The sequence below is a fragment of the Epinephelus moara genome, chromosome 14 (genome assembly GCF_006386435.1).
Source record: "Epinephelus moara isolate mb chromosome 14, YSFRI_EMoa_1.0, whole genome shotgun sequence".
Classification (NCBI taxonomy): domain Eukaryota; kingdom Metazoa; phylum Chordata; class Actinopteri; order Perciformes; family Serranidae; genus Epinephelus; species Epinephelus moara.
The window spans coordinates 42,257,156-42,276,266 of NC_065519.1; the positions used below are offsets into that span (position 1 = coordinate 42,257,156).

The following is a 19,111-nucleotide window of genomic DNA, read 5'->3' on the forward strand; positions in this document are numbered from 1 at the left end:
TCCTGCACTTTCATGTGATATGCGTGGCATTTCTGTGCGACCCTGCATTTGCAAGTAATCCATCCAAGAATAATGTGTGTGCAAAGCTGTATGAAAGCTCTGTTATACATAATTTTAGTGTAACTTTATAATTTTTTTTCGCTGTGAAAACATTGGACTACCGACAAGTGCTTGGTCTTGTTGGAAAGCTATGATTCCGCTGTTTCACGTGATATGCGTGGCTTCTCGCTATGACGCATGGTCGCGGAGAAAATCCACAGAGAAGAACAGGTGTGAATTTGGACGCACTATGCGTCGTTCGGGCCCATAGGGTTAATAGTAGTATAATGAAATGAGGCCTGCACATGATCTAAGGCCTTCTAACTATACTGCTTTGTGACATCTTTCAAACTGTATTTTCAATGCATATTTTAAATTGAATGTGATAACGTTGATTTACAGGTCTAATAGTGTGCAGGATATAATTACTGAGTGTGTGTTTCATCTCCCTCCAGTGGAAATGACATAGACAAAAGGAATGCGTGAAAAACTAAAAGGGGTGTGGTGTTATTTTTAGACTGTACCTGCAACTGATCTCATGGCCTAAACTCTGTTGCCATGCATTTACATTCTCATGTATCATTCACCTCAGGAGAAATAGTGACTTCACACTGTGTGGTGAGAGGTGGCTGTTTAAAAACTGATTGATAATCACACTCAGGTTAATTTAATATTTCTGATTCGGGAATCAGATTCAATGATATTTAACACTATATATCATCTAAGATGGTCACTCTGTCTGATCAGACAATCATAGATTTGTAAATTCTTCCTGTGACTTGTCTGAGATATATGACAAATAACACACTGGGAAGTTCTTATAGTAGGCAACAGAAGGCAAAAAACCCAACATCATCATCTTTTTGTAAGGACGTCCCATGGCTGTCCTACACGGGAGTTGACAATCCTGAGAGTAATATGGTTAACTTTGCTCGTTAGTTCAAAACAATGGTCGAAGAGTTAACTTTGAGACGCATGCACCTTAGTCCTACTTAAGGGGGGACTGATTTCATGGATGCCTCACATTTTCACCGTGGCAGCACAGAAGATCTATACAATCAGCACAGTTTCAGAAAGTGTTTCTGCAGAACACTATGATGTCACAGTGCAGCTGACCCTTGACCTTTTGGATATAAACTGCCATCACTTCATCATTTTATCTTATTAGACATTTGTGTTAAATGTTGTCATAGCTTAGGAATTCTTGAGTTATGGCCAAAAACATTATTTGTGAGGCCAGGGTGACCTTGACCTTTAACCACCAAAATCCAATCAGTGCATTGTTGAGTCCAAGTGACGTTTGTGCCAAATTTGAAAAATTTCCCTCAAGGTGTTCATGAGATGTCGTGTTCACAAGAATGAGGCAGACAAGGTCACAGTGACCTTGACCTTTGACCACTTACATCTAATCAGTTCATAATGAGTCCAAGTGGATGTTTGTGCCAAACTTGAAGGAATTCCCTGGAGGCATTCTTGAGATATCGCATTTGTGACGAGTGGATGGCATAGCTGTAAACACTGTGCCTCCGGTCGTGGCTATCACCGGCACACAGGCATAAAGAGTTGTATAAAGCCTTTAGTATCTCCACAGGGAGCTGTGTGAAGTCTGATTAATGTCCTCAAGTGATGTCACTTGAGTCAGTGTCTGTAAGGAGTGAAGACTACAGGTAAAAAAAGTGAAAAATAAAAAAATCTTTCAGTGTGCAGTTGGAAAGTAGTGATCTAATGGGAGCCTGTAGATTCCAGGATACGTTAGCTGCTGCTAGCATAACAAACCTGAATCTCAACAGAACTGCCAGATGTCGAGTTGCATTGTGGGTAATGTAGGAAACAGGAGGATGTTACAGGAGTGCCATGCTAATACTTTTTTTAACACTGCAGACCAAAAACTGCCTGCATCAAAAAAGACCGTCTGGCTGAATGTCAGAAATCTGGGTTACAGTTCTCATAACATGACGATGACTATAAAGCAGCCAACTGAGATACGGCTTAAAATGTCACATACAAAAATAACATGGAAAAAAATGCAATGATATAAGCACCATTAAAAAAAAAAAGAAAAAAAAAAGCTGCATTTTCAAAATAGGAGGATGATGCAGATTGATGGTAGGAATTGACGACCTGTCTTTACTTGCTTACTCTTTTCAATTGCCATGATGGCACCAAGATTCAAGAGACATTTATTGCACAATCTGATATGCCTCAAAACTGACATTGTGCAGTCTGACACAGATTGCAACAAGGATTTAATTAGACCAGTTACCACAGTTTAACGAGCAATCGACCGGCAGGATCACTGTCACTCAGTGTAGTGGGACCTTCAGTAGCTTCCCGGCTAAAAACCGAACAATGCCAGGCCTTGGCAATCAGCGCCATTCAGCGCTGAGCGACCTGCTGGGGGACTTTAAGCAAGCTAGCTCTTTATATTTGTTAAGATCTCTGTGTTTTAGGCAAGGCTTGCCTTCAGCTGTTTTTATCCTGTATCTCCATATTCTTTAATTTAATCATTTATATTTTTACATTCATTTCTAACAGTTTCAGCTCAGCTGATTTGTATACTATCATCCTTTGAACTATTCCTTTGACTGGTTCTATGTCTTTTTGAAAGTGCAGTTTACCTCCTGTTTCAATGGTGCTACATATGTACATACATGTAGTTATTATAATAATTAATGTTATGTAAAAGTAAGAGTAAATGGGCCAAAATATGGCATGCTTAAGACTTCAGAAGAATCATGCTGTTGGCAGTACAGTGCATATTTACATGGTGTTTTTCATTCTTACAATTATAAAAGTAGATTTTTACCAATTGGTGATGTCACCCATTGGTTGTCCCATTTTGAAACCTTGAGTTTGGTATTTTGGTCTGTGTCTAGCTTAGATTTTTGGAGCCAGAAGTGACCATAATTGGATGAGAGTGCGGAGATAACCCTAACACGTGCTGCTAGCTTGGTTAGGATAGTTCATTTACAGCTATGGTCAACTGTGGTAATGCTAATACTAAAGCTATTTTTTTGCTATCTAACAACTTAAACTTAAAGGTCCAGTGTGTAGAATTTAGGGGGATATATTGGCAGAAATTGAATATAATATAATAAATATGCTTTCTTTAGGGTAACCCAGAATAGACAAACCAAACACTGCCTCTGGTTAGGGCCATTTATGTTTTCGTGTTGTCCACCATAGTTACTGCACCCCTCAGTGTAGGAAAAACACAAATTTAGTAACAAGAAACTGCTTTATTCTGTGTTTTTATCAGTTTACATCACCTGGCCCATTTGGTTTAGAGAGGAAGAGACCTCAGCAGATAATGCACTTCATAAAAGTCTGGATCTTAACTTATTAGAGAAAAAAGGTGAGCACATGTTACGCGCTAGGCTAGCAGCCTGTCTCTGACATGCCACACAGCATAGGAAAAACACTGATTTGTGAGGTGAAACTGCTTTATTCATTGTTTCTACCCCTTTAAATCATCAGATTAGTTTGTTTTGGTGAGGAAGAGACCTCTGAGGAAAATTCAGCTCCCAGTAAAAACTTTCTAAACAATGAACATTGAAGGAATTCTAACTATGAGAAGTCTGAGCTTGTTACAACCTGCAATTTTCACAACTTGATGCCACTAAATCCCCCTAAATTTTACACAGTGTCTGGGGCGTCGGTGGTTTAGTGGTAGAGCAGGCGCCCCATGTACAAGGCTGTTGCCGCAGCGGCCCGGGTTCGAATCCAGCCTGTGGCCCTTTGCTGCATGTCATTCCCCTTCTCTCTCTCCCCCTTTCACGATTACCTGTCCTGTTCATTGAAGGCAAAATGCCCAAAAAAATATCTTTAAAAAAAATAATAAATGTACTCAGTGGACCTTTAAAACCAATTAAACAAAATGTGCTTTCCGGAAAAATGGGTCTGACTCCTTAGAGTGTCTTTTAGTACAACTAAACGCTGAATGAGACTTTTTTTTACATGACCAAAACATGACAGTTAATTTTTATAACTGAAAACACACTGAGAAAGCAATGGCTCAGCTACGCCTCTGCTCTGGGAATCTGGGGTTATTTTATGGATACACTACCTAACTAACTTCTTCACCGTGGTAGTGACTTCTAAATGGATGGCAACCACCTTTTACTCAAAACTGACATGCCCTAATTATCCATAGCTTTAAGCCTTAATACCATTTGAACGGGTGAGATATATAAAAATTCCCCCGTGTACAGTTGTCATAAACAGGGAAATTAGCTATAGAGACCCTAACTGACTTTTTTTCCCTGTGCTAGGCTGTAAACATGGTTATTTCTGCTGTTAAGTCAGGCAATTTAACATGGGGATCTATGATGATTGATTGGCTCTTGGAGCAAGTAAATCATCATAAACTCTCAGGGGTTACCACTTGGTTACTCAAGTAGACATCTACTGCATGTAAAAATTAAATGATCTTAAATCCAGCTGCTGTATCATCTTCTTGCCTGTGGGTTTGGACAATTTACATTCAAATGAAAGATGCAGTAAAGCTAAATGTGCAACAGTAGTATGTTAGTACCTGGAGCCTGCTCTTCCTCTGCAGCAGCTGAGTGTGCAGCAGCTCTCTGTTCCGGATGGCAGAACTCAGCTCGCTCTGCAGGCCGTCAGACCTGTCGGGACCAAACACAGATTCCAGCAGGTCCCCCTTCACTTGCAGTAGACTGAGACGCTCCTGCAGCTGAACGCTGTCCTTCAGCAGACGCTACAGTAAAGGACAGAAATGAGGAACATTTGAAGTTTGTTGTTTTCAAACTTTTATTTAGGCAACCTGTCTTTAAGTGCTCCACACTCCTGACCACTGAGTGTTCAAGCATTAGTGCATTTTCTTTCATTTGAAATCGAATCCACAGTTACTCACACATAATTTTAGGTTCAACTTCAGAAAATCTCTCCGTACATAACTTCATACAGAACTTTATACATAGCGTATGCTGCCACAGTGATGCAACTCTTACACAAGCTTTGGCTGTGAAATGTCTTTTAGACTTGAAATTGGAGAGTTATAAATCTTTCTGATCTTTTTTTTAGAAGAGTGTAAAGGTGTAGGCAGCAGAGGGATGGCAGGTATGTTATTTTACTGATCTGCCATCCAATTGCTTTTTCTGTTGTTTTTTTACTTGGTGACGCTTGGACACACTTAACCAGAACCTGACAATGTATTACTGTTTTCTCCCATTGTTTCCCTGTGACGGTGTAACAGTAGAGTGAGACAGGTTTGGTGCTTTGGGGAGAAAGCTGAGGCTGAACAGGTTTCTGACTGTTCCTTCTATGTCTCTGATATAATAACAGTGAAAGCACGTTGAGGTGGGCTGAACACTGGGCTGAAAACTAATTAAAATAACTCTGTGAGGGGGAAAATGTGTTTAGTCTATTTGTGAGATTGAGTCATTTATAAAATTCCCTGACATTAGCGACATTACCAGACTATTTATCAGACGTCTCAGCTTTCTCTGTCTGGTAGAAAGCTCTTGCAGTTTCATAAAATATGTATCTGAGAGAAAATCAAAGATGGGTGTCAACCACAGGCATTCTGTATTCTGTGTAATTTAGAAAGTGCACAGTGGAGATATGTTGGATGTGTAATGAGGATCACAGTTTCAAGACTTCAGCCCTTTTTGTGCTATAGATGCTTTCAAACAAACTCTGGTGCCTTTGCCTGTTTGATTCCTTTTATGTGGGCTGCTATGAAAGCTGTCAATGAGTCTCTGCTGAGGTCAATACACCAGGCCCCAGATGTATACACAATGTGTGCTCACCTTTTCCCACACATAAACTGGTACTTATAAAAGAAAAATGTGCAGTGAAAATATGTGCATCTCACCCAGACCACGGACCACCATACACACAGTGTTGGCTAGAGATGGGTACCAAAACCTGGTATTAAATGGGCCCCGGTCCAAATTATTAAAGACTGCAGTATTGATAAGCTCCCACAGTAACAGCTCTGCTATCGGTATTTGAGAAATTCAGAAGATATACTTCTTGTTCATTTAGGTAACAAACATTGTCTTCTACAGTTTTTATCTCACCAACTCTGTGTCCTTATGTTATGAGGGTCCAAAGGACAGAGAGGTGTCGTATGCTGTAAAGCCCTCTGAGGTAAAATCTGATTTGTGATATTGGGCTTTATAAGGCAAGGGGCAAGGCAGTTGTATCCGTCTAGCACATTGTGTTCTCTTGTTTTGTCATGTCTAACTACAGGTTGTTTTCTGTTATGTCATGTTTTGTTGCTGCAGTTGTTTTTTTGTTTTGACATTTAAGTGAAATGTAAAAAGGGTAGGCACAATAAGCTTTAGCTTCAGCCAGCACCTTTTTGGCCATTGTAAAATTTATCTATTGATTTTGGAAATGTTTCTTGCTATGCTACTGGACCGAAATAAACTATTATCATCATCGTCATCATCATCATCATCATCATCATCATACACCAGGGCAATTCAAAGTGCTTTACAGAGCAATAAAATATAAAAGACACACTTTTACAAAAAAAGAAAGAAAAGTAATAAAAGGTAAAATTAATTACTAAATGATTATTGATGATTATTATATTTTATAAATAAAAGTGAAAATTTAAATTAAAATAAATTCTTAACAACACTGTAGGAGAATGTTAATTTATATACTGTGAATTGTGTTCGTATTTTGTTTCATTAAAAACCCCCAGAAGAACCAATCACAGAACCGGATCAATAAGCAGTATCAGTTAAGTAGCAGTATTGTTAAAATCATATGATCCCCATTCCTAGTATTAGCTGAGATAGCTGCAGATAAGATGACGAGGAGGAGATTGAATATAATTTGAGAGACAGGTAACCCCTTTTTTTTAGGTTGTTTGTCTATTTCAGTCATTGTGTTATTATTTTTGCTGGCTACACAGTGTTCTGTAAAATCTAAATCAGAGATGCATTTATAAAAGTAATTTTAAATGATTTAACTTTTTATTTACATTTGAACAATTGTCTATCTCCCTGTTAATGACTGTTTAATGTTAGCCTGATTTGTGAAGTACTTCCTGTTTGAACATGTCATCCTTCTGACAATTAATAATGATGATTACGATTTCATCACCATGCTGGTTTGCAGATGAATATAAATTAGTGGTGCAGACACTATAAATATCTACAGCCTTGCGTAATGAAAAAAAACTGTGCTATGAAAGCAGTGAGAGCAGTGAGAGCAATCCAGAACAGTAAAGTTGCAGATAAACAATAAGCTGAACATCAATATGAAGCTCTGTAACGCTGAGAGGAGCTGCACATTCAGCTGATAATTCTCTGTAGGTTCATTACACATTACTCACATTACACATTGTCATGTGATACCTTGTCATTGTAAAACTATGAATCATTGCTGCTTTAAGGAAACATGTGTGTTTTACCTCTATGTTCTGGACCAACATGGCAATGTGGGAGAAGTCAGTAACCTCAGCAGAGGCCTCTAGAACCTGAGACACCATGTGGCTCCACTGTGCATAGACCAGCAGCGGGTCCTGGAGGATGTTTCTCAGGCCTGACTCTGACTCTGAACACAGCCTCGTCGCTCTGCATTTCACACTGCAACAGGAGCACACAACAAATTTACAGCAGAGAACTTTTACAAAACAATTTTAAACTTACCTACAAGGCTGATTTTGTACATGTAGTGTATAAAAAATATGTGCCAAATAATATCTAGCAAAGGAAAACACAAGTAAATCATGGCACAATGAGTGGCTTCTATCAGTATACTTCATAAGTTCACATTTATTAAATAACCCCACAGACTTCATCGGGTTTTCTTTATAATCATCTCACTCAAAGAGAAAATAATCACATAAATAGTCTTGGATGATATGGAGAATATGAGATATTGTGATATTTTTGACAAAATACCTTAATATTCATATTGCAACAATTAATCATCTGACTGTAATATAGATATATATATATATATATATATATAACAACTGATAAATAAATAAATCTTTACATTAACAGTGAATATACACAGCATGTAGCTGCATCCTTTTCTGGCTCTGCACCTGGTCAGTCACGACTGTGTCATGGCTCTGTCGCAGATTCAATGTTTACTGGAAACATTTCTCAAGCGGAGTGTTTATTCTTTTCTTCAGCAGCCACATGTATAACTACAGAGTTTAGAGTTATGTAGCTAACAGTTCTTGTCCTACAAGCATAGCTGCATGTTTCCGATTCAATTAGATGGTAACAAGTGCTTTGTGGCTGTGCATGAATATGACAACCTTTTGTTGCTTCTAACTTCCTCTGTCATCTCAAATTCAAATTATACATCTGTAGTTTTGTTAATTTGCCTGACGACGTCCTCATCATAAAATCATTTTATCTGGAGCTTGATAACGACAGTTGGTAATAGTATTTATTTAACCATGCTCCATTTTCTCACAGCACAAACGGAAAAAAAACAACAGGGGGAGACAGAGCGGAGTTCCCATCCCTCACTATTTACTTCTCTTTCTCTCTCTCCAACTACAAGAAAAAATAAAACAAAAGAAAAACAGAGTTACTGTGTATGTTACTCCAGCCAATACACTGATCCATAAATTATGACGAATATTGGCCAGGGGGCATAAAGTGGGGGGGCCCATGGCCCCTCCCCTACTTCTCATGAGAGGTGATGAAAAAAATCGATACAGCCTAGTATCGCAATATTTTTATATATATATATATATATATATATATATATATATATAAATATTGTATCGATGCACAGATGCCAAGTACCTTTTTTTTTTTTTTTTATATATATATGAATTATCAACATTACAAATACAAATTAAACTTTAGGTAGCTTACTAGAATAATAACACCAACTGCTTCTCAGTCCAGCAGATACAGTTTGCTGCAATAAAAATGACGTGACATGAACAGACTGAAAACTTTAACTTACTAGATCATCTAGATGTTACCAAAGCTTTCCTTTAGGGACATAATTAGCAGTTGAAAAAAGGTAACAAATTGCAATATATGTTATCACAATACTTGGCATATAGTAACACATTTAAAACTGCAATAATATTTTATCATGACTTAAGTATCGTGATAAATTTTTATTGTAAGTCATTTGTCAATACAAACAGAGGCATCGATCTAACTCTACAAGTGAATTTCATGCTTCAGAAACACAAAATAGATCCACTGCATGGAGAGGAGAGGTCCTTGTGACAGGCATCAGCTAGAATGGCAGCAGACTGTCTCCAGCATCCACACAAAATCAGTCTTGTTCATTGACTGTAGATATTTCATACGGGGTTAGCTATTACTCTGCCCACTGAGGCTTCAATTAGACATTTTGCTCTCAGCACACCCATATTTACTATATATTACACAGTATTTATGGCTGTTTGTCCTGCAGTGAAACATGTTATTTAGACAGATGTGAACTTGTGAACAGGGTTGTCCCTGGCTCAAAATGAGGCAGAGGTGGTACCATCCTGATCATGTGCATGTATGTGTATGCATAGCATGCCATCAACTGGCTCAAGGAAACACTTTTTGCAAGCAATGTCTTTAAGGAATTCTAAGTATTAATTAATAATTGAATGATAAATAAATTGTGGCTGAACTGTTACAAGGATAGTCAGTGGTGTCTATAATGTGAATTCCTGGATATTAATGTTCATCTGCAATATCTGCATATTGTGATGAACTAATATCATGTTTGACAGATGTCTGAACATTTGTCCTGATAAAGTGGGGAAAAAGGTTATTTAAAAAGAAAGTCCGTACAAAACAGTCAAACATTGACACCATTACCACACCAATGTTCGCCTGCAGTGTGCCGAGTAGGCAGTGTCTGAAGACTATTTGACAAAATAGTAAATTTTAGCAGCAAGAGTGGGGTTTACGTCTCCACAACCACAGGGCCCATACAAGCACAAACAAGACAAGGAAGACTTATAAGACAAAAGACTCATGAATGTCATTCAGGCTTAATCAAAATCATATTGTATACATTACTGGCAATCATATGTCATCAAATTTAATTTCCAGTGTGGGTTTACTCACAGTTAAAGGATTAATTAAGCCCTGTAGAATTACAGTTACTGCATAGAGGTTTTGACCACTAGAAGTGCTGTGGAGCAATGCTTTAATAAGTGGGTGTGTGTTTTGTCTGAGTGCCTCACTCCACTTGCATGTGTACATGCGTGCTGGTTACAAGATACACAATCCTGCTGATGGTTTTGCACTATTCTGCAGATTTACAGTTACTGACAGTAACACATTAAAAGAAAAAAAAACATAAAGTGTAAGGAGGAAAAAGACAACCAGCTTTGTTGATATAATCGTAAACAATTCAGGTTAAAAAAATCTGCTCTGCAAATGATTTACAAGTAGACACAGTGAAAGTAATGTACCTTTAAGAAAAAGTAGAGCAACACTGTTATAAGAAAAAAGAATAAAAATAGCTATAATAATAAATAATGATAAAAAAATCTTTGCCATTTCAAATAAAATCATGCTTAGTTGCAATTGCCTTCTGACAAAGGAAGCATTTGTCACAGGCAACATTAAGGACTGTCAGATTGTGAGGGTGGTTTGTTATTGAGATGCAAATATTGAAGTCCCCTCCGGTAAAAATGTGTTGTGGTTATTGTTCTTTACTGTGCTGTTTGAGTTTGTTTTCACATTCATCTGCTGGAGGAGGAACATTTTTTGTGCTCTTTAAAATTCTCAGTTTTACACCTGAACTTACCAGCAAGGGTTTTTACATCATAACTAGTTTGGAAGCCGATCATGGTCCAATATGCTACTCACTTATGTGGGATGTGGAACCTTAAAGATGTCAGTGCACAAACACTGAAAATTGACTTTTGTGGGAGGAATCTTGTGTCCAGCAGTGTAACAATGTTTGCATACTCATAGAGTCTGGATGTTTAATGAGGAATAAGGAGTAGATATAATTTAAGGAAGTTTATTGAACAGCCATGACAAACAATCAGACAAATTATTATTGAAGGCAGTTGTTGCTGTGGGTGTTAAAAATTCCCTTAAAAGAAGTATGTCACTGCTGGAAAGACTGTCTTTTGATAAACCTGGGCTGTCTATGCAGCAGAAAGACACAAATACTTTTGAAATTGGTGCTATATAACCAGAGAAAACAGAGGAAAAAGGCTGTGGCATTTGTTTTTGCTCAAGAGGTGGAAAAACTGGAAATATGAGAATACACTGTGCTGCAGGGGACCAATAACCGCTCCCACTGGTGGGTGACGTAATGCCAGTTTCCTATCAGGAAACAATATGGCAGCTGGCTGGGAACAAATGATCTTGGGTTATAGTTAAACAGTATGCTAAAATATGTTTCTGAAAACATTTTAGGTGCAAAACAGACGACGCAGTAACAGAATCTTGGTTTATATTTCATTAGCACTGTCTAGTTTTACTGTCTAATCTCAGTTTTTTCAGCCTCCATTTTCACTTAACGACTCTGAAACTAAGAGCTCACGTGACCCATACGACTCTGCAAGCCATCCACACAGGGTTTATAGCCTGCAACTTGGTACCACTCATTTAGAACTTAAGAAGCTTCTTGGATGAGAGGCGAAACGTCTACAAGAAACGCAAGACTTCTGAGGCAAGATGAGACTTTGGTCTGCTTTTGAGAGAGAGAGAGAGAGTTGCGGCTATCTCTCAATCCACTTCTATACTCTGTGTCTGTGGTTCCTGGCATACAAAAATCTGGAAGTACAATCTGTAGTTCGAGCAACAGCCCCAGAGCCAGCCAAAATCTGCTGGATGATGAGTGTGAGCTGGGAGATCAGCAGGGAGATCTGGCCGCCGGTAAAATGGAATTAACTTTGTATTTTTTTTACTACCCTCATTGTGATGACACAAAGCTGGTTACAAATCAGCAAAATATCACTGGTTTTATCCCAGATTTTGATTTTCAGGGTTTTTAAACAGCAGTGGGCTTACTGTCACATACCTCTGATGTTCTTTGACAACAGCCAGGACATCATCAGAAAGGTGGCGCGAGTCCTCTGAGAACCTGAAGAGCTCCTTGAGCTGAGCCTTGAGCAGTTCCACTTGGGACTCCTCCCCTGCCAGAGTATTCCTCACACCCTGCAAGATACACATTTGGAACATACGCAAAGTGAGCTTGAAGTCACATCAGCAGCAAACCAAAGAGTGTGATTTTTACCACATACGTCTGAGTCGCACACTCACAAGCCATGTTGAAGTCAAAAAGTCACCTTCCTGCATAGCCTAGTTCTGTGATATATATGCCAGTTTCTTGTGTCACATCTGAAACTCAACTTTTTGGGGGTCATCTTAGCAAATTTTGAAACTGTCCCAGATACTTGACTCTTTCGACATCTCGCTAGTGCATCGCGTATTGTTAAACAAAACAAAATCAATAAATTGTGTATTGCCAGACAAATGATTAGGTAAACCTATTAGATAACACATTTCTGAGTGTGACTTTCTTGTCTTTATATGGACAACACACCTATTAGTCAGAGCACAGTGGCAGCCCTTCTTCAGTGCCACAGTAATATTAATGTGCTGAGTACTGCTGTTAACAGCACACAAGCTTTGATAAACTAAATGTTCATATAAAATAAATGTACGTAGTGCAAACAAAAATAATGCACAAGGTGTGTAACGATCAATGTGACTTTAGAACATTAACACATTTGAAATATCAAAATCTTCAAAATAAGGTTTGAAAGTGTTCTCTGACACTTTGTTACCATGTCTCCATGTTTTGTGAGCTGTCTTATCTGGAGCTGTGGCACCATCGCTCACTGCTCCCTTCAGCACTGAGCGGCTCCTCCATGTTTGTTGTATTTTGCATTTTGAGACAATAGACCTTTCTTGCAGTGCATATTTTGACTAGTCATAGCAAGAACAGTACAGGTGCAAAATAATGAAAGCAATGATGGCTCTGTCTGTAGTTATGACAGTCACCAGCATGCACAATACCAAAGCCCTGGAAATGACTCATGTAAACAGTCTGCAGCCATTACTATTGTCACGATGGACAGAATGACACAGCTGCAGATAATTATCAGTGAGTAAGTTTGCCTCAGGTTTGTCACAGAGAAAGCACCAACTGTTATTGTTGGCTGGGTGCTAATTGGCACGACTAAATGAAACGCAGACATAATTACTTTTATCAGCTGCAGTCGTGCTATAACACATCTGTGAAGAAAGACCATTGAGAAGCACAGCTGCACTAATGTGAAAACCACAACAAACTTGATTGACAAATCTCACTACCTGTACAGCTTACATGACTTCCTGACTAACTCAGTATGTTGGTAATGAATGCACTGTTTTCAGAGAAATCTGACAATACATATTGTTAGTAAATCTGTCAGTAGATTAAAACCTTGTTACTAAAAACCTACACTAGATTGAAGAAGGCTGTGGGAAACTTGGATTTGATCATAGGCATGTGTGTGTGTTCATGAATGCCAACCAACCACTGCCATGGCGCCCCCCCCCCTAATATAATGGTGGGGAAACACTGACATTGGATTTCAGTAATTTACCATTACAACTTAAAACCAACTAAATATCAACGTCATCTGTGGTCAGTATTCTATGTAAAATTAATGTTGACATTAGATGTTGCCCTGACATTGAATTTTAGTTACCTGACATCACAACCTAAATTCAACCAAATATTAACATCTGACAACGCTGGTGGTCAGCTGGGTTGGTGAAGTCAATGTCACTGGCACATGCTATTGCCGCAGTTAAAAGATGTGGCAAATCAGAAGCCTGTACTACGAAGCAGGATTTGAAGTTAGGGAGGTAACTTCAGGGTTAACTCTGGGTTTTCAGTACTACGAAGCTTGTTCTCTTTTTACTGGGATAAATCACCGTTGTAACTGATGCTGAACAGCTAACCCGTTCCCGAGCAGGTTAACTTCCGGGTATCAGATCACAACCTGTCAGCGTCCCGAAATCTGACCAATCAGATCACTGAAGAAAAAAGAATCCATGAATGAAAGTCTGAAGTGACAGGCTAAAAAGAAGATCCTATATGATGCTATTTCCAGGACTGTTTTTCCACTGGTTTTAAAACAGCTTCTACCAAACGGAGAGATCGTTTACAGGCTAAACACATGATTTTAGCAGGATTTGAAATGATTAAGTTTACTTTAGTCCGCAATGATAGTGCTGCTACTTTTACAATCTGATTCCATCACTGCAGCTCAAAATAACATGAGGCACCTGTGTGATGAGAACTAGGATAAAATAGATATTATTTTATTATCAAAATAATCCACACACTGTTAATTGTCTCTTGTTATCAATGTAACATTTCGGTCACATAGACCTCATTGGTCATTAACTACCGTTCCACTCTTTACTTCAGCAGCAAAAACAGTGTGGTGTTATTTTAAGGAGTTTTATGTGACATACTCAGAATAGTATTATCATCATCCAACTAAACAGCAAAATATACTCTCACATAGCTCACTGACACCTGCACTGAGTTGAAGTCTCGGAAGACGGTGAATATGTGGATAGTATTTTCAGTGTTTCTAGATCTTCCGTATTAAAATTATTGTTTGTCGTTAAAATCCCATGCCAGTGACATGTTGCTGTCTCGTCTACAAACTGTCATTACCGTTTCATCTCATATCATATGAAGCAGCCTCCTTCATTCATGGTTTTGATGATGACGTTTGCAATTAACAACCCTTTTACATGAACGCGCTCGTGGCTGGATAGGAAAATCCAGAGTTGACTGAACTAGTTGATAACCAGCTTTTTAGTACCAGTTATCCAGACGGCCAATGTGACGGGTTAGTCAAACCAGACGGTGAGAAGATATCCTGGTTAAGTTGGACTGGCTTCATAGTACAGGCCTCAGCTCTGACTGGCCGTTCCACAAAACCGATCAACATTGGGCATGAGAGTCCTGTCAGACGGGGTCTGGGCTTTTCTGAGGTGCATTCAAAAGTTGTTTTATTGGTTGAAGATCTTTAGAACTATTCATTGAAAGACCAAAGCAGGTATGCCTTAATGCACGATCCAAATCTTTGTCAAAACTTGCCATTTTCAGCATGTAAGATGTTAACTCAGATGTTGTTGATTCCCATAGAGAAGGGGATTTGAAAAGGAAAGAGAATGCCTTCCGAAATCAGTGCCCCACTGACAGGCTGTCGCCACAGTCCATAGCCGCTGAATGAGACTAACTTAGGTATGACACAACAAGCTCTGCACACCTAGATTGGGGTCATTCATCTCTGCAGATCATCCCAAACTCTGTCAGGCTGGATGGGGACTGGCAGTGGAAAGCCATTTTCAGATCTGATATATGGCATAACCGAAATATATATCCAACATTCAAAGCAGAAATTCTTGTTTTTACTGAGGCCACACAGTTTAGAAAGCCTTCTTCCCAGCAACATGTGCTCTCATGAATTATTAAACACACTTATTTAATAAGAGCACACAATGGTATTTTCTTTAAGGTTAGAGCCATTACCAGAGCATGTTCTTCTGTTGTTTGGCATTTCTTTCCATTATCTGTTTATGCAAATTCTCAGTGGTAAAATATTTTGGCTTCAATCAAATATTTGCAATTTCTACAAACTGCAGTTGTTTACAATCCATTTCACTTCTTAAACTAAAAGTAAAAACAGGCTGTGTCACAGTGAGGTGACAGCCTGTCTAGATTGTAGCAGATGACAGACAGATGAGTCCACCAGATCATTTAGCATTCCAGTCACACCCAAAAGAAGCGGCTCCACAGGTCCACAGGTACACAACTCTTTCTCTGGAAGATTCTCTGTGAACTGTGAATTCTGTCTCCTGCTGATTGTGCCCTTTATCTGCCACATGCTGCAAAAATGTATATAAAAACATATGGAAGTTAATTCTGTAGTGGCAAAGCTTGTCACGTTTATTCTCACTTTTCCTATCAATCCACAACCAGCAGTGTATTACTAGAAAAACAAATGCCTGAACATATGTCTCAGTGTGGAGACCCAGACAGAAACAATAATCTGACTGTGACTCCACCACACCTCTCTGAGGCATTCAGTGGATCCACTGAAGTGATAACTGAGCTTCACTGGCAGGGCTGCAAAATGTTGTTTCCAGCGTGCCAGGCATGTGAGATAGGTGGTAACATAAACTGTGATGGAGAAAATGAATCCAGTCGAGAGTCATCATGTCAGAACATGTACGATTCTATCATCTCTAAGAGGGACTAGAGGAGGACTGATGTTTACGTAAGGAGGAAAGGTATTGAATGAAGGCATCAAAAGGACAATGAGAAAAAGAAATACAAATTGAATGGGTGCAACCACAAAGAACAATGGATAATAGCAAGAAAGAGAGAAGAAATAGGGGAGGACAGATGGATTGCAAATATTTTGGTGTGCCAGAAAGGAGAAGAGATTCAAAGATTCAAAAGTATAGCTGGCTATCATACGTCAAAACTCAAACTGTGTCCACAGCAGTGAGAATCAAAAACGGTCAAATACTGAATTTGGCAGCTGAAAATGGACTTAATGACGGCCAAGTTGTGAATTTACTATACCAACTTGTTCATGGATAATATAAACAGACTAGCATGTCTGTTCATCATTCATTCATTCATTCATTCATTCATTCTGCGTGACCGCTTACACTCTGGACAGGTCGCCAGACTATCACGCAGTTAACACATAAAGACAGACAACTATTCATGCTCACATTCATCTCATTTGTTTTTAATTAAGTTTATTTAGTTTTCATTGTTTAAACAAGTTTCAGTTTAATTCTTACTGGTATCAGTTTCAGTATTAGTTTTCTTTAATTAACTTATGGGGGTGGTGTTTTATCAGGGGTACGATTTAAGAAGCTCAGAATTTGTATTGCAATACAAACACCACACTTTGTGAGGGCAGCCGACTCACAGTCATGTAGACACGCTATTGTTGTTACTATGGTTACAGCTTGCCTGCATACCACGATTAAACAAATGGCACCTTGTAAATGACATCAAAAGGCATGGTTTTGTAGGCTTAGATAGTTTGATTGTTTTAAGACACATATCATACACACACACATTACTGTACTTAGGACATAGAACTACCTCACCTGTGACTTTTTGAGTTTTTGAACGTTATATATGTTACCTGTCTGAGCTCCTCCACCAGCACACTCCCTCCTGCACTCACAAGTATGCTGATGCCTAGCCCCCCTACATGCATCGGTGCACGCAACTTGGTAAAGAAAATATGTTGTGCAGGGCTGCCAACTCTTATAAGCTGAAAAACCAGAAAGGACAGAGCATCACAGCCCAACGGCTACACCATCTATTCATGCTGCTAAGGCAGTGGTACTTAAAGCTGCCCAAAAGGACAAAGAAAGACTAGCATTACAGCAATATTAAATAATACCTCATTAATTTGTGACATCAGCATGTGCAAGTGCTAATACCATAAAACAGTTTCCATAATAGGTGTGCTGAGAAGCAAAATTATTCTATGGCCATATCAAATATAAAGTTCTTTCACCTTTCACTTCACATTACTGTACAGGGACAGTCAGCTCAAATGATGCTGTAACACACGGAAAATTAAATGAATAAATGTTTTTCTTGAGAGGTTTGCTGAATGTATAATGTCAGATGACCCTGACTATGACCATGTGAAAGCTGTTTTACTGCACAGTGTTTGAGAAAAGTAATGGGGAAGGTCAATGCAAATTACATTAGAGCAAACTGATGATTTCTTCATATTTGAACTGCCTTAAACAAAATGTTGCTGCATTCAATGCTGAAATTCTTTCTTCTGTTAGATCCAGCCGAGGCTGTGGCAGAAATGCCGAGAGAAGGACAAATACACCATATAGGGCGGGGAAAAAACATTAATTACTGCCATGCAACTGCAGGCCTCTGTGTATCCATCAAGTTGCAGTTACAGTTTAAATCCATGTCTGTGAAAACATGAATGCTTCCACACATCTTCCCCGGGCAGCACAGAAGATCTATACACTCAGTTTCAAGGTAGACACCCAAGACCTGAGTCACCAATTGACATCTGACCAAATGTCTCCCCCTCTGTTCCTGAGATATGACGCTAATTAATAGCCAGAAAAGTGTTTCTGCAGAACATTACGATGGCACAGAATAATTGACCTTGGACACACAATGTCATCATTTTATTATATAAGACATTTGTGTGAAACCTTGTCATACTTGGCATATGAATTCCTTAGTTATGGCCAAAAACATGTTTTGTGAGTTCACAGTGATTTTGACCTTTGACCATCAAATTCTTATCAGTTCATTCTTGAGTCCAAGTGGACATTTGTGCCAAATTTGAGAAAATTCCACCCACGCCCTCTTTAGATATTGCCTTCACAAAATGAGATGACTGCAAGGTCACAGTGACCTTTGACCACCACATTCTAATCGATTTATTCTTGGATGTTTGTGCCAAAGTTAAAGAAATTCCCTACAGGTATATTTAAGATATCACATTGACAAGAATGAGACAGATACAAGGTCACAGTGACCTTGGCCTTTGACCACCAAATTCCAATCAGTTCATTTTTGTCTAAAAGTTGTCTAATTTGTACAAATTCCCTCAAGGTATTCTTGAGATGTCCCGTTCACACGAATGAGAAGGCTGCAAGGTCACAGTGAACTTGACCTTCAACCACCAATATTGATCCTTTTAGTCCCAGTGGACATGTGTGCCTAATTTGAAGAAATGCTCTCAATGTTTATGAGAATGGGACGGACAGACGGATGGACAGACAGATGCATGTGTGTATGTATATACGGACGGATGGACAGACATCCCATAAACATAATACTTCTGGCTACAGCTGCGGAGGCACATAAATCTGGTGCATATAGTATTAAAAGTTATATGCAGCAGTGCATGTACACAGAAAAATGTTTAAAGCCCACACATTTAAACCTGCTGATTGTCTCAGAGTAAATATGATCAAATCACCCAACCCTAGCAAGAAGGGCGGCGTTTGTCCTGTTGTACCTAACAGCCAACAGCTCTGTCTCCGTCGCATCTTGGATTTTGCGTGGTTTAAACAGAAATACCACACACTCTCGGTGTAAGTCA

At 38.9% G+C, this 19,111-nt stretch overlaps 1 protein-coding gene across 2 annotated transcripts in view; it reads right to left on the reverse strand.

Annotated features, from left to right (window-relative positions):
• syne3 (spectrin repeat containing, nuclear envelope family member 3) overlaps positions 1-19,111 on the reverse strand; it is a 76,798-nt gene that overhangs the window by 37,938 nt on the left and 19,749 nt on the right. For both annotated transcript variants that reach the window (XM_050061841.1, XM_050061842.1), the window contains 3 exons: positions 11,995-12,131; positions 7,433-7,607; positions 4,574-4,756 (listed from right to left, as the gene is read on the reverse strand). In XM_050061841.1, coding sequence (XP_049917798.1) covers positions 4,574-4,756; positions 7,433-7,607; positions 11,995-12,131 — 495 coding nt within the window. The remainder of the gene's footprint in view (positions 1-4,573; positions 4,757-7,432; positions 7,608-11,994; positions 12,132-19,111) is intronic.